General features: G+C 35.4%; 1 protein-coding gene across 2 annotated transcripts; it reads left to right on the top strand.

Moving 5' to 3' along the window:
• Nucleotides 1-10,807: 10,807 nt before the first annotated feature.
• Nucleotides 10,808-15,760, top strand: LOC108450261 (binding partner of ACD11 1-like). Of its 2 annotated transcripts, none has more exons than XM_017747803.2 (6): nt 10,808-11,034; nt 12,475-12,558; nt 13,109-13,212; nt 13,444-13,519; nt 13,943-14,026; nt 15,048-15,760. In XM_017747803.2, exons 1-6 carry the CDS (start codon nt 11,029-11,031, stop codon nt 15,621-15,623), a joined length of 930 nt encoding a protein of 309 aa, XP_017603292.1. In that variant the 5' UTR covers nt 10,808-11,028; the 3' UTR covers nt 15,624-15,760. The 2 variants fall into 2 exon arrangements, with proteins under 2 accessions (XP_017603292.1, XP_017603293.1); XM_017747804.2 differs by lacking the exon at nt 10,808-11,034 and adding an exon at nt 11,042-11,308.
• Nucleotides 15,761-17,206: the final 1,446 nt, after the last annotated feature.

Genomic DNA, 17,206 nt, shown 5'->3' with positions numbered 1-17,206 from the left:
TCTATCCGGGCTAAGACCCGAAGGCATTCGTGCACGTGGTTATATCCGGTTGTATTCCGAAGAAGCTTGGGCTGGAGGTGAGTGTTGGTTGCTGTAATAAATTCAATTAGTACGCTCGAAAAGCCCAAAGAATAAGGTATGTTTATATGTGCATTGGAAAAGTCGACATGTTTGAGCAACATTCGCTCAATCGACTAACGAATATCAACTATTGAAGTGGTTGATACCTTGTGAAAGTATATAATGATGAAGTGTGAAGTAAGAATGATTATGTGAATGTGTATTAATGAAATGATGCATTTGGCTATGTGAATGTATTGCTTTAATTAAAGCTGATTTTATTCCTTGAGACTTACTAAGCATAAAAATGCTTACCCGTTGCTTTGGCTCTCTGTTTTATAGATTTTGCTCGATAGCAAACGGATTCGGGATCATTAAAGTCAAGTCATCTACACTATCAAAGCCTCCATTTTGGTATAATCTTTGGTTGAACTTTGAAATGGCATGTATAGGACTACCCTTGTCGGTTCAATTGTGTTGTGATGTATATGTGTACGGCCATGCTAAAATGGCTCGTAGAAGTCAAGTACTGAACTTAGACCATTTGTGATTTGTATATATATATATATATGGTTTCATGATGTAATTATGGATTGGAAATGGGAGTGTTGGTCACATGATCAGCCATTGGAATGGCTAAAATGGTCATAGGTGAACCTATGTATCGCAAGACTAGTTGGATCATGGAGACTACAAATAGATAAGACCTACCTTGAAAACAGATGCTGGCAGCAGCAGTGAAGTGGTTTTGAAAAATCACCAAAATTTGTAGGAATGGTATTAAATAGTGAATAAGTTATGTAAATTAACCTTTATGAGTCTACTTTCATATGGAAGAAACGAAACGGTCATAGGAGTTACATGTTAAGAGATATTAATGCTATTGTGAGACAAGGCCAGAACGGTTTCTGGGTCCCCTGTTGCAACTTTAAAAATTTACTATAAATTATCCAGAAAGAATCAGGAGTCATGCCTTATATGTACAGATTCCATTTTGAGTCTAGTTTCATTAGAAACAAACGGCACCAGTATTAAAGCCCTGTACAGAGAGATATTCAAGTTGTAACGCGCAAAGGTCAGAGCAGTCGATCTCTGTAACATGGGTGACTTTAACTAATAAACTGTACCAATTGGCCCGACCAAAAATTCTAGAAATAAATCCTTGGATGGATATATGAGTCTAAATTCAGGGAAAATTTACGAAAACAGTTTCCGAGTTTTGAAACTCGAGATATGATTTTTAAGGCGACAGTGACGCAGTTTTCCAGCCTGACTGGAAATGTCAAATTGATGGGCGAAACATGTGGATTTGGCTTGTTAACCCCTCGTGTCCGACACCGGCGATGGTCTCGGGTTCGGGGTGTTACACAACGGGTTAAACACTTTTACTAAAAATTCAGTAGGTTCAACTAACATATTCATACTGGGTACAAATTTCATGCAGACATAAGAATGGGTATACCCCGAATCAATTAAAGCAACAACAGAAATATCATAAAGAGAAAAAGTACCCGTAATCACATCTGGTGAATATGCCTCTTCGCAAGCGCGAATGGCATAAGTCCTTGCAAGCGCTCAGCCCTCGAACCTCACAGCTGTATCTCTAGGAGCACCTCTACTGCTAGCCCCACTGCTCGAGTTCTTTTGTGATCTACCCTTCCAATGAGCATTACTCGCTCTCTCATCCTGCCTTTTCCCTTTCTCACCTAAGTCGAGGTAGTTTCAGATGAAGTGGTCTAAAGATCCACATTTGACGCAAACTCTTTCATTCCATTGGCACTCGCCGAAATGACGCCTACCACACTATGAACACTTTGGCCTATTTAGCTGAGCACTACCAACACTTGCGATGGAACTGGTTTGGGCTTTAGACGTCGTGTACTGCTTATTCTTCTTTCTACCTGAGAACTCCACTGAAGCATTCGATTGGGTAGTGAATTCCTCGATCTATTAGATGAGGACTAATGTGATTTCCCCATCTATCTTTTCCTTGAGTCTCGAGACTCGATGTCAGCTTTTCTCTTCTCTTTGGCCAATTCCTCAGCCTTACATGCTCTCCCCACGAGCACTACAAATTCTCTCAATTCTAAGATGCCAACTAATAATCGGATGTCTTCATTCAATCCATCCTCAAATCTCTTGGACATGATGGCTTTGGTAGATACGCACTCCCTAGCATATTTGCTGAGCCTCACGAACTCATGCTCATACTCTGTTACTGTCATTTGGCCTTGCTTTAGTTCTTTCCTCTTTTGGTCTATAAACCTCTAGCTAATGTACATCTTCCGGAACTCTTCCTGGAAGAATTCCCAAGTTATCCTTTCTCTCGGTACAACAAACACGAGAGTATTCCACCATTGGTAGGCCGAGTCTCGTAGGAGTGACACTGCGCACTTCACGCACTCCTCAGGGGTGCACGTTAGCTCATCAAATACCCTAATGGTATTTTCCAACCAGAACTCTGTTCTTTCTAGGTCATCATCAATATTAGCCTGAAATTCCTCGGCCCCTTGCTTTCGTATTTTATCTACTAGAGGTTTCTCTGTCCTAACCATATCCACTCCTTGCGAAGCTACAGAGGCATACTGAGGAATCGAAGGAGGTGGGGGAGGTGGAGTGTTCAGATTCACACGAACAAACTCCGTGTACCAAGCGTCCATCATATGGAGGTAAGCCTCTCTAGCCCCTCCGCCCTGACTCATTGTCACGGGCCCACTATCTACTAGCGCGATCCCTTCAGCAGGAGCCAGCGCATTACTTTCCACGTCATCCGTCGTAGCTACGTTAAGATCCATTTACTATATATAAAAACACAATTTATCTCGTCAAGAGTCGTCACACTATCAATAAACAATTATGGCATGTATAGCTAGACTCGTACTCACGCTAAGTTAGTCTTAGAACAGACTAAACCATAGCTCTGATACCACTAAATGTAATACTCTGCACCCGAGCCCTACGCTGGGACTGTAACATCCCGTACCCGAGTCCGTTACCGGAATCGGACACAAGGTGCACACAGACTTAACTATTTTCACAGTCCATTTAGAAATTTCCAGACTAGCTGGTCACTGCATCACTGTTGCCTTAAAAATCATATCTTGAGTTTCAAAGCTCGAAAATTTGTTTCGTAATTTTTCCCTGAAACTAGACTCATATGTCCATCTACATATTTTTTTCTAGAATTTTTGGTCAAGCCAATTAGTACAGTTTATTAGTTAAAGTCTCCCCTATCCCAGGGTTTGACTACACTGACCTTTGTGCGTTACGAATTGAATATCTCCTTGTACAGGGCTTTAATACTGATTCTGTTTGTTTCTATAGAAACTAGACTCATAGAGGAATCTATACATATATGGCATGACTCCTAATTATCTCTGGTTAATTTACAATGAATTTCCAAATTCGGAAAAGGGGATCCAGAAACCGTTCTGGCCCTGTTTCACGAGAACTTTAATATCTCTTAACATATAACTCATATGACCGTTTCGTTTCTTCCACATGAAAGTAGATTCATCAAAGTTCATTTACATAATTTATTCACTATTTAATACCATTCCTACTATTTTTAGTGATTTTTCACATCCACATCACTGCTGCTGTCAGCATCTGCCTTTAAGGTAGGCTTTACCTATTTCATGATTTCCATGATTCAATTGGCCCCTTTTGCATACATAGCACAAAGTGTGATCATGATTAACCATCCCAATGGCTAATCGTTTCAAAACAATTCCATACCTCATAATGATCAACAAACAAACGATTATGGTACTAGGCTAAAAACGTATATAAGCCATTTTTGCATGGCCATCCAAGTTTACACAAAACCGAAAGGTACATGACCTTCAACAAAAGGGTAGTCCTATACATGCCATTTCAAAGTTCAACCAAAATTGTACCAAAATGGGGGCTTTGATAGTGTGGATGACTTCGACTTCGATGATCCCGAATCCGATAGCTAACGAGCAAAATCTATAAAACAGAGAAACAGAGAATACGGAGTAAGCAATTTATGCTTAGTAAGTTTGAGCAAGAGATTCCAGCACAACAAAAGCATAGCATTCATAAAGCTAACGGATAATTTCATATGCACAAATTCTCAATATCATACTCACTTCACATTCCAACCCCTATGTTCATACATAAGGGATCATCTTAGCCAAATACCGGAAACCCATTACTCGACTGAGCGAATATTATTCGAAGGGAATCAACTAATTCAAGCACATACGAACATACCTCATTGCTGGAATTTTTCAAGCGTATTAACTGAAAATTTTATAGCAAGATCGCTCATTCTCGAATCACGTACCTTGAATTCAATCGGATATAACGACTTCGCTCAAATGCCTTCGGACGAAGCCCGGTTATAGTGACTTCATACGAATGCCTTCGGACTTAACCCGGTTTAGTAACTTGCACAAATGCCTTCGGGCTTAGCCCGGATTTATTAACTCGCACGAATGTCTTGGATCCTAGTCCGGATATAGTCACTTAGCACAAAGCCTTGGGACTTAGCAGGACATCATTCAATAACCGAGCACAATTATCAATAAATTATGACACATTCGTATTTCATTTTCATTAGCAAAACTCAAACACAAGGCACTATTCACACTTGAAATTTCGGCTCAATAGCCACACACAAAGAGCATGATTTTAATTTGCTTTAAACATGATCTAATCAATTCGAATTTAAGCTCTATTACTCAAGTACTTACCTTGGATGTTGTCGAGTGATTTCGACGGCTACTCGACTACTTTTTCCTTCCCTTTATCGGATTTAGCTCCCCTTTGCTCTTGAGCTTAATTTGACAAATAAATTGATTTAATCATTTGAGCATCGAAAGAGGAATTCAAGGTACTTAGCCAATATATATACTCATTAGGCATCAAAGTCGCATATGTACGAATCGTGAATCGAACTCAACACATTAGTTAATATTCCTCTTAGCCGAATTTTCTAAGCCAAGAATAGGCATCAATATGCTTGCCTCTAACCGAATGCATGCACACCAATTTCCCTCATGTGGTCGAATATGCATGTCCATGTTGAGGCCAATTATACACTTATTACCACACAAAAACAGCATACATTTTACTAACTAATGCATTCCATATTGTAACTCAATACACATCTATCATTTCCTTCATAACCAAACATCATCATAAGTAAGTATATACCTTGAGATAGTATATATATGTCATACCAATACATCATGCTCAAACATATATACATATATATATGCTAGAGCCGAATCTCAAGTTGATTGTAACTAAACATGAACATGATTTCGAAACACAAATCTTACTTTCCATGCAATGAGCATAAATCACACTTATGGATGTACCATGGCCGAATACATCACGACACCATAATTTTGGTCATGATTACACAAAGAACTTAATATCTCATTCAAAAATGCTTAAAGAAAATCTAAGAGTCCTCAATCCACCATCACATGTATCATCATCAAGCTTCATATTTAACATGCAATGGCATTAACTCAAAATCCACCTTGGCCAAATACCATCCCCATGATATAACAAAGATTTGAACCATGGGCTAATAAGAACATCAAGTTAGCAACCAAAAACATGCATGAATCTCATGGCACAACATCAAACATACCTTAATCTTGATGCAAGTATAGCCAAACCCTTCCTAATCCTCTTCCAAACCAAGCATGAAGCAAAACTCCTTCCTTATCCTTAGTATTTTCGGCCAAAAGAGAGTGAAATGGATGAACAAAATTTTTTGTTTTCTTTCCTACCTACACGACAATGGGGAGGAGAGAAGCCTTCACACACACATTTTTTTTATTCCATACTCCTTATTTTATTCATTCCAACATAACCCACTTACCAAACATGTTTCATGACATAATTTTGCCCATAATTCCTTGTCATGGCGGCCACTAGCTATTGGGGGAATTTGACATGCAAGTCCATTGTTTTGCATGCATGCTTTAATTAGTCATCACACATTTCCCCATCATACTTTCAAAGTTTACTACTAGGTCCTTTCTAGTGAAATTCACATTTATAGCTCTAAATCAAAACATCAAAAATGTCACACATGAGTTAACACACATTATAGGAAATAAAATAAATATTAAATTATTTTTATGCCTCGATTTTGTAGTCCCGAAACCACATTCCGACTAGGGTCGTTTTAAGGCTGTCACAGGGACGGAATACGAGGCGTTACCACACTTAATCACATGCATACAATTATTTTGATGTCATTAAGACTCGGTCAAATTAAAAACTTTTTTGAACTTTGTCTAAACTCCTTAATATGGGTCTACGAGGCCTCAAACATCAATTGGAAACCATTCGAGACCAACCCAGATCCTTTAACTAACTTTAGAAAGGTAACTCTTAAAACAGGACACACGCCCGTGTGGAAAGGCAACACGCCTGTGTGGTCATTATAACATGGTCGTGTTGATGGCCCGTGTGACCACACACGGCCTAAGAATTTAGGGACACGCCCGTGTCCCATGCCCGTGTGAATTAAATTCTAAATTTGAACCCACAAGGGTTTTCACACGTCCTGACACACGCCCGTGTCTATGGCTCGTGTCCCTCACACGGCCATGATACACCTGTGTCCTAGCCCATGTCTAAAATCCTTGATATTCTGTTTCTGACATCAGCATCCAATAAGGGGTATATGGCCAAGGTACACGCCCGTGGCCAGAGGCCGTGTCCTCCACACGGCTGAGACACATGGCCATGTCTCTACCCTTGTGTATTGACTTGCAAGTTTTACGTGCAGGGGACACACGACCAAGCAACACGCCCATGGAGCTGACCGTAGGTCACACACAACCTAGACACACGCCCATGTGTCTACCGGTGTAAACAATATAAGGCTATCTACCAAGCCTTTTGCTATCACGAAACACCATCTAATGCCAACCAACATATCAAAGTCTAACTTAATATGATTTCTTAACCAAACAACCATGGCTAAGGCCTATATACATTTCTTATATTCAACTATGCCAATAATTTCACATTCATGAAAGACTATCTTGCATTCATATATAAACTTTTAATATTAGCCATTTTCCATGGCCTTATACAAAATGGATCAAATGCTAAAGTAAGCTAACACATTTGGCCAATTAGTAGTGACACAAAACTCAAAAGTCAGGGTCCTATACATGCCATAATCAAAATAAAATATCTAACTATACCAAGTGCTTTAGATGATAGTGCGATCGATGCCCCCGATGTCCGATGATCCTCGAGCTAATTAGGCGGCACTATAAGAAAATGGAAAGAAGAGGGGGTAAGTATAAAGCTTAGTAAGTTAAATGCAACTAAATATAACAAAAACTTTACTATTCATCATCATGCTCATAGTACAAAAGTAGGCATAAGCACAACTTACTCATCATTATCCAATACAATTCACATAGCATATATTGAGCTGATATCTCATACATTTCAAATAGGTGTCTGTACTATTCACAACATGGTTATACTTTTCTCATTTAACTTAAACTATAACTCTCACTGTTGAACCATTTGGAATGCTATCGGATATTTACTAAGCCTCAAACATAGGGTATAATGCCGATGCCATGTCCCAGACATGGTCTTACACTAGCTCATCCATCAAGTTGATGCCATGTCCCAGACATGGTCCTACACTGACTATCAAAATCGAGGCCGACGCCATGTCCCAAACATAGTCTTACACTAGCTCTCACATTTCCGTGCCGATGCCATGTCCCAGACATGGTCTTACACTGACACATCTCATAGCAAATACATGTCCCAGACATGTCTTACATTAGCACACAAATAACCTGAATGTCATGGCATGAATATTCGATTTATTTCCTAAGGTTCAAACGAGAGTTCTACTATCTCAATATTCATCATACATAATCATTTCCACAAACAAGAAATTTATGCTATATCAATTCAAACACATATAATAACAGTGTAGTTGTATTATTTACATACAACTTACCTCGGTACTCAAAATATGGCGACTAGTTGATTTAATCTACTTACTTGGCCTTCCCCCGGTCTAGGTTCAGATTTTGTATTTCTTGATCTAAAATGGTAACATTTAGTCATTTCATCATCAATTAAATCTAAACGCTCAATAATTTATGATTTGGCCAAAATAACCATTTTGTCCATAGGCTTTTTACAAAATAACCATTTTACCCCTAGGCCCGGAAATAGATTTTTATTGAGTTTGCTTATTATTCAAGCCTAACCCACCATTTATCTCTCTTATGACAACCCAAAATTTCCAATATTTCACAACATTACTATCCATTATACAAACTTTACAAAATGGTCCTATTAGGGTTTTCATGAGGAGTCCCTTCACAAAGGTTGTTTATTTCACAACCATGATTCATTCTCTTTCATAAAATTTTAGAAAATAACATGAACATTCTCATAGTAAAACCCTAGACTTTCAACCATTTAAAAAAAATAGTCCCCTTGTTAGAAAGCTCATGCTACAAGGGTTCTAAAAATGTAAAAAATTTTAAGAAAAGCCATTAAAGTCACTTACTTGCAAGAGTAGAGAGTGGCTGACATTTTTGAAGCTTAAAAACCCCTAAAATGGCTGGGTTTTCGGTGGAGAAGGAGATAGGGAAAAAGATGATATCTTTTCTCTTTATTTTATTTAATTTTGGTCAAATAAATTACCAAATTTCCACCTAATCTTGACTTTTTCTATCTTTTGTCTCCTATGGTCGGCCACCACTTATCCAAGGGTCTATTTGCCCTTTAAAGACCCTCAATTTTTGGTTCTCTAGCTATTTGACACCCTTAGTTATCAAAATAGGACTTTTGCTCACAATTAAGCATGAAATCGCTAGAATTAATTCACCAAAATTTTCATACTCTCATATAACCATGCCACAACATATAAAATAATATTAAAAATAATTTCTCCTTCCTCAGATTAGTGGTCCCAAAACCACTGTTCCGACTGGCCCAAAATCAGGCCATTACATTATTGATGGCATAATTGGCTATGTGTTATCTCATTTTTACCATGTAAAATAAATAAAAAAGATAACAAGTTTTTTTAGAGTTAGAAAGTTCGGGAAGATTTTGGGTAAAAAGAAATGAGGAATGAATGAGTATTTATAAAGTGGAAGTCGATACCCATAGGAGTCGACTTCCATTGTAGGGTAAATTACACCAACAATTATTCAATTTTCAACTCAGTCACTAAAATTTAGGAAATTAAATAGTCACTAACGTTATCGAAAAGTTACAAATCAGTCACCCACTAAAGTTTTCGGTTATAGCCCTAATAAAACAGATGACGTGGCTAGTTAACTTGCCACGTTGGACATGAGGATCCGAAGGGTCATAATTTTTTTGGGGAGGGGGGAGATGAGCGGAAAAAAAGGAAGGTTGAAATTTGGGAAAAGGATTTTAGAAGAGTTTTTCAAGCTATTGAAAACATCACCTATGGCAGCAACAATCATTTTTCATCTTTTGCTTTTGTTTCCATTGAAACACCAAAGGATTGTCTCAAGTTCTTGGTCTCTCATTGTTCTTATTTTTCTTCCTCTACTACTATTGCCTATTGAAATTGAGATGAGGAAATGAAGGAGTTAACTCTTAGCAACAGTAGAAGAGGAGAAGGTGTCGTTTGAGGTGGTAGGCCGTTGTCGTTTTGAGAAGTGATATGGGTAAGTAAACGTAAAGGGTTGTTTCATTTGGAAAGAGGCGAAAACAAAAGAGAATTGAGAAGGGATCAGAAGGCGGGAAATGAAGAAGATGGTGGGAAGATGGACGGCGGGGAATATTTGGATATAGGTTTAGAGTGGAAATGGAGGGAAATGCTAGGATTAAATGAGAAAAGAGTAGTGGTGGCGGCGACGATGATAAAGGAGCAGTTGAGGGCTAAACTTTCTATTGTTTGGATGCCGAGAAAATTAATAGAGAAAATGAAAGAGAAAACCCAAATCAATAGTGGGTATCTCTATTTCTTCTCTTCTGCTTCTTCTTCTTCCAGTAACTAGGGTTCTTAAATTGGGTTTCCACTGTGGCTGGTTAATATCCAACATGGCTAGTTAATGTATCACATCAACGTCTCTGTTACGTCTGTAACAGAAAATAGTTATTGGGACTGGATTGTTATTTTTTTCTAAATTTTAGTGACTGAGTTGAAAGTTGAGTGATTATTTTGTTATTGAAACCAAAATTGAGTGACTATTAGTGTACTTTACCCTCCATTATATTTAATTGGTTTGGTTGGGCTAACAACCAAATAAATATTTGGTTAAACCTCCCAACCTTTAACTTGACTTCCATGGATGTTGAAAATACTCTGATAAAGTATTGCCTCTTAACATGCATGATATGAATTAGTGTAATGATTTGACATATACACCAAACTCGATGTACATAGGTGTCTAGATAACCTTCCCAAAAAAACTTATTTTAAAAAATAATTTTACCATAAATATATAACGAATAATAGGGTGAACTATATTAGTAATTACGAATTATTTTTTCTTTTTTAGTCTATTAACTATGAAATGTTGCAAAATAATTATTCAACTATTTAATTTTATCTTTTTTTGTAACTTTTATAATTGAATAGCCTAAAAATGAAGTTGAATGACTATCATTGCAATTTACCCTAAATAATATCAAATTATACAAAGTAATAATAATAATAATAATAATAATAAACACCCGTTACTTTTTTTTCTTCAATTATTAACTCTACTATTTATAAAAATTTAAGAAGTAAAAAAAAAAATGGATTGTCCAGGTTTTCTTATAGCTGGAAAAATAAAAGGCCAGACTCAACATGCTTCGAAGAAATCAGCCCGCGCATTTGACGCGGGGTAAAGACGCCATTGCCACCATTTAGACCCTTCTTCATCTTCCTATCAAATCCAATCAATCCAGTATTCTTGTAATCTTCGTATTGGGAATTCTTGGTACAATCTTCAAATGTCGGTGAGTTTATTTCTTTTTCCCATTTTTTTTTTTTGTTTGTGATGAATGGGACCCTTTGCTCGGTTAGATCCAAGATTCCTTTTTTCGGAAAAAAATAAAAATTCTAATGAAAGATAAATGTATGTATTGCTCCGTTTGGTTGCTGGAAAAATGTACGAGAAATGAGATCATAAAAGCTGGACTCTTGAGTTGATCTGTACTTGACCCAAATTTCTCTTTGGGTTTCTAGAGTTGACCTCATTGTAGTTCTTGGGTTCTGAAAGCAAGTTCAATGGTAAGATTCAGTTGGGATACTTTAATTAGCTTTCTTGGAAGTAAATATTGGAGTATAGGAACTGATAAATATTCAATGAAGACCTGTGAAAGCTCTAACTTTGATGTTTGCACCGAAATGATTGAAAAGTGCCCTTCAAGTTTTATGGTTTGATGGTCAAGTTATTATTATTTCTGGGTTTGCCTTATATTTCATGCTATTTCTAGTTTGGATAATTATTCTATACCTTGCGAGTGGAAAAAACTCCATAAGCGGGTTTGGGATGATGTTGTGTCCGTTTTTGTTATTCTTTTATTTTTATAATGACACATGGTAACATCCTAAATCCGCTTGTGGAGTTTTTTGTTCCACTAGCAGTGTATAGAATAACTATCCTTATAGTTTATGCATCTTGTTTTATGGTTCTTTTAATAGTCTTTGAATTAGTATTTATATAAGCTTTGGTGTTAATTGGTAGGCTCAGAATAAATTATTGGTGAGAGTGATATATGATCTTCAAAATAAGATGAAAAGGTCCAACTTTTGGAAGCATCAATTGTCCATAGAAAATTATGTGTATAGTTTCCCTTTCAAGGCTTAGGTATATGATTTGATTATAACTGATGTTATGATTCCAAGCATTTTAACATTTAAGCATATCACCTTCAATTTCATTATAGAAAAGGAAAAAATAACAGCATACTGCTGAAAAAGCAACTTTGTTTCTGTTGATGTATCAGTGAGCATCTTCTTTGGTAGAATGAAAGATTGAAATATTATCTGTTTTAGGCTTTTATTTTCTACTAATCCTGTGGTACCTGATAATGCGATCACATTATAAGGTCACAATTGAACAGATCACACAAGATCAAATTGATGTAACATAAAACCTATTAGTCCTAAAATATTATGAAGAACAACAAATGTCCACAGATCATCTAATTTACACCATCAAGTAAAACCTCCTCGTGCTTTAGACCCCATAGTAACAACAGTAAATTGGGGTTTTGGGTTTATTTTTGTTGCACTGTAGCCATGAATCCTGTCTTTATTTACATTCGTCTTGTTCATTTAGTATATCATTGTCCTTTATTCATCCAGTTGGGCCTACAATTGCGGTTGCTTTTCTTGCCGATTAGAGCTCCTCTGTTTTATTTTTTACACCTTGTTGATCATTGCATATGCAGATTCCACTGGACCAAACTAATCTTACTCTTGGAGCAGTAACGGAGACAAGTGCTACAGCAAATTGGACTATCAATGCGTCAAATGTGAGGAAAAAAATACTTATAGAATTAGTTTCAGTTGATACTGTTAACAATAAAATTCTGTTGGTTATCAGTTACTTTTGCATCTAGTTGATAAAGTATTACTGAAATAGCTGTGAAATAAGCTTTTGCATTTTTGCATCTCATATAAGATTTTGTGCTTGACAAGAGCAGAGCTAAAGAACCTTTTCTTAAGTCTCAAGTTTGACCGGAACTAATTGTTGTATCCGTTTACTTATTTTGTCTCCTTGGTCTCTATAGGTGTTTTTGCATAAAGTTGTTCCATGTTTCTGTATTTCACGGAATCGTATAATTGTTATCTTGAAATGTTTGCTGAGTATGATTATTATGATATCCATTGGCATTAGAATCTGAAGGTAGCATAAGTAGGTTTGTAATTTTGCTACATGTTCATTTAACTGAAAATAAGAAATCGAAATGTTGAATTTAATGTATGTGATTAGATGGACACTTGGCAAAGATAAAAGCCTGCTTGTGGAGTTTTTCGAACTCCACAAAAACATATATTTATGTTCTCATCTTTTGTGTACAGATAAGAACAGTTAAGGTCAGTAATATTTCTCTAGCTGCTTCTGAGAGGGATATCAAAGAATTCTTTTCTTTCTCTGGTGATATTCAATATGTTGAAATGCGAAGGTGGGTACTCTCTACTTATGTTGGTTCGTCTTTTCGATTTTCCTGAAGTATTTGGATATGATCTTCTACTAGCCCTTGAAATACATGGAAACCTTGATAATTTTAAACGTACCTGTGCCGGATAGATACCATGTTTGGCTCTCATACTCAGTCCTAGTAATATAGCTCTCTGCTTGAGTTCAATGGATTTGTTTTGAAAAGTCATCCTTGAGATTGTTGTAAATTTTGCAGGGAGACTGAAAATGCTCAAGTTGCTTATGTTACCTTCAAGGATACACAAGGAGCAGATACAGCAATACTATTGACTGTATGTTAGTGAGATTAAGTTATTTTTTATGCTTATATTTCCTTGGAAAAGAATTACATTTGTTGATAGTATCACTGGACAAAAATTGTTACCAAAGGCATCAAGGTACCCTAAGATATCAGCTTTATTGTCTCTTAATGCAAAACCGACAGGCAACTTGAACATTTAAATCTTCGGAACTAATTATGTTTTACATGTTATGCCTGTGTAAAGCTAGATGAAAACTTTCCAGGCCTGTCATCATTCATCTGCATTGCATTTGTATCATATCTTAAAGTTTATTGTGGCTGCTTTTGACTATCAAAGCCTAACAATAACATCTAATTATTGAGCTTCAGTTATGCTGGCTTACATGCTTTCTGGCAACTTATTTGATTCAAATACTCATTGTGAATGAAGTTTCGAACTTATTGCTTGATTCAGGGAGCCAAAATAGTTGATCTTTCTGTCAATATCACACCTGTTGAGGATTACCAACTACCCCCTGAAGCTCTCCTGTCAAACATGGTAAAAGTTCTCCTTTAAACCCTATCCTACAGCTTTTGTCATCATAAGGATGATCACTGTGATATAATATAGTGAAGTAATAATATCTATGTCGCTCTGACTCTTTCATTTTTGCTTGAAAGTACATGTGTGACATATATTTAGACATGGTTCTGGGGATATGACCATATAAGAACCCTCCAACTACATGGAAATACTCAGAAAATATTGAATATACCCTATTAGACAAATACTTTTATCATACATTTACGAGTCCAAGTAACAAAAAATGATACTTTCAGATTTAGTAGTATCTCTATGGCTTCTTGTCAGCTTATGTTTGTAGTTCTCTGATCATACTTTCAGCATTGGTAGGAAATGCCAGATTGGGTGTTTTGCATGCATATTGTAGCTTCATACTTGTATAATTATAGCAAATTCATGACTACTCAAGCTTTTATCATGATTGACCGTAATGTCCTTCAGATCCTTGAATGTGTCATTTGTGAAGACATTTGATGGAGGACAAGTAAATTGAAATGCTAGGATACTTTAGCTAACTTAGAACTCAGTCACATTTATTGCTGGTAGCCTGTTTTTAATCCATTATAAGAACATAGCAACTGAATTAGCACCAAGGCTCAACAGCTGGAGATCTTCTAATGTTTTGGGAGTCTTCTAGTGTGTGTATATAACTGTATATTATCTATTTGCCTTTTTCTCTTGGTCTGTAATAGGAAAAGGTATGTTTGTTCTCTATGTTACTTGGACTCAGGGTGAGTGCCAGATACAAGTGTATGCCCTAGACGAGTATGTTCAGTTTTTTTAAGGTTTTTCCATGGAGAGTCCTCAAAAGAGTTATATCTCCAAACCCATGTTCGGTTATGCACCTGACATGGGTGTTAGATACGAGAACTAGAAAAATGAAAAGTCGGAGCAGCATTGTTTGTTCATATGTTTCATAAGAATACAATGGAAAGAAGTGAATTATTACACATATGTCTTATGTTTTCATCATTGTTGTGCAATCTGCTATTTGAAGGAGAAAAAGCAGGTTGTTGCAGATTCTACTGTGCAAAAGGCTGAAGATATGGTGAGCACCATGCTTGCCAAGGGCTTCATATTGGGAAAGGATGCCATCAACAAGGCAAAAGCATTCGATGAACAGCATCACTTGACATCGAATGCCTCTGCTGCGGTAACTTCATTTGATCAGAAAATTGGTCTGAGCGAAAAGCTAAGCATTGGAACAGCCGTGGTTAACGAAAAGATGAGAGAGATGGACGACCGATTCCAAGTCTCTGAGAAAACAAAGTTTGCCTTATCTGTTGCCGAGCAGAAGGTAAGCATTGCGGGAACTGCTATCATGAGCAACAGCTACGTATCTACAGGAGCTTCATGGCTTTCAAACGCATTCACTGCAGTTGCGAGGGCAGCTGAGGACGTAGGTATGTTGACAAAGGAGAAAGTTGGAAAAGCAGAGGAAGAAAAAAAGGGTTCTGTCTACAAGGAGAGAGCAAGGATCATCGAAGACTTTGCAGAGCTCCATCTTGATGAATCTCCCAAGGCAGAACCTTCAGTAGGTCTAGTTGATTCAACAACTGATAAGCAAGCTTAGAATGATATGAAATGATTGCTTTTGAACTTTGATTTTCCTTCAATGCCTTGATTCTTTCATTGTTGTACAATACACTGTTACATGGGATTGTAATTCAAAGGAATTTCTGATATATATTATTATATGTTCTAAACATAGCACTATTTTTTTGCTTTTTATATTCTTCTTATGCCTGGGTATGATCTTTTGCTTCTTGGTGGGTATGTAGCCGAACTGAGGTCAAATTCTAAGATGCTTTTGAATTGAAATATTTTTCAATACTAATTTAATAAAGAAAATAACATATATAAATGATTACATTAAATTTAAATTGTCATATGTATGATTTTTAGAATATCTTTTGGCATTTTAGGTAATTTTTTAAAAATAGAACATAATTAAAAAAATTAGGAACTTTTCTTATATTTATAATTTAATTATTTTATAATTTCATATAATAAATTTTAATTTTCAATTGTTTATAATTTTTAAATTTTTAAATTTTTTTTCATTTTATATCTTTTATTTTTCTTTTATTGTGACTTGGTATTGATGATGTGATTTTGGCAGATTGTTATTGGATATTTATTATCGTATCAACTTTTTCTTTTTTTAATAGTAAAATGGGAAGTACAACATGATGGACAGACAAAAGTACAAGTATTAAACTGAGTAAAAAATTCAAAATATCAAATTATTATCTTACTTATTGTAGAAGATTCAAATTGAGTATTAAGTCCTTAAAAATACCAAACTAATATATTACTTATCATACAAGATTCGAAATTAAATATTAAGTATTTAAAAAAGATGAAGAAAAGTTGAAAATGGTATAATACTTGTTTAACTATACACAAAAAGATAATGTGTATATACTATATCACCACATGTTTATAATTTAAGCATTAAAACTTAATAAAATGTTGTAAACAAAGTTAATTTATATATTTATAATTTTAAATATTATTATTTTTAGTATATATCTATAATTCCAACTCCTACCTAAAGAATATTTTTGTCATTTCGTTTTCTCCATTCCTTCCTACGTAAATAGTGATAAAACTTGCACAGCAAAATAAGTATGTTAGACAAGGGTAAGTTGGAGTTTTAAAGTTTATAATTAATTTACAATCTATATATAATTTATTCAATATTACAACTTTAAAAGATATATATTTTTGGCTAAGGAATTTGATACTTCTAATGTTTAAATATATATTTTATAATCATATATTTTTCACACCCTTTTACATTGAATAACTTAAAGCAATTTTTTTTTACTATTTTATTACCTTTCTCCAAATTTTAATGATTAAAATAATATTTTTATTACGTTATTTTTTACAATTTATTTTAAATATTATTTTATTATCTATTAATTGTCTTTTATAGTATTTTAATTCTTTTGGAAGTTACAATTTTGAGTTAATTATGTTTTGATATTATTTTTATTAAATTGATGTTGTAGTCAATTTTTTATTGTATTTTAATTCTTTGGAGTTAAATTTTTTATAGGAGTTATATTTTTTTTGGGTATATATAGTCTCCTTTGTTTTTTTTTTTATGACGACTTTACTTCTTTTCTTTTTGGTTTTTTTTATCAT

The sequence above is a fragment of the Gossypium arboreum genome, chromosome 5, assembly GCF_025698485.1.
Source record: "Gossypium arboreum isolate Shixiya-1 chromosome 5, ASM2569848v2, whole genome shotgun sequence".
Taxonomy (NCBI): Eukaryota; Viridiplantae; Streptophyta; class Magnoliopsida; order Malvales; family Malvaceae; genus Gossypium; species Gossypium arboreum.
The sequence above is the reverse complement of the archived record's forward strand: the minus strand, read 5'-3'. Positions and strand labels throughout refer to the sequence as shown.

Coding starts and splice junctions, on each gene's coding strand:
- LOC108450261 (XM_017747803.2), top strand. Junction 13,213..13,443: donor CAATATGTTGAAATGCGAAG/GTGGGTACTCTC, acceptor TAAATTTTGCAG/GGAGACTGAAAATGCTCAAG. Junction 13,520..13,942: donor ATACAGCAATACTATTGACT/GTATGTTAGTGA, acceptor TGCTTGATTCAG/GGAGCCAAAATAGTTGATCT.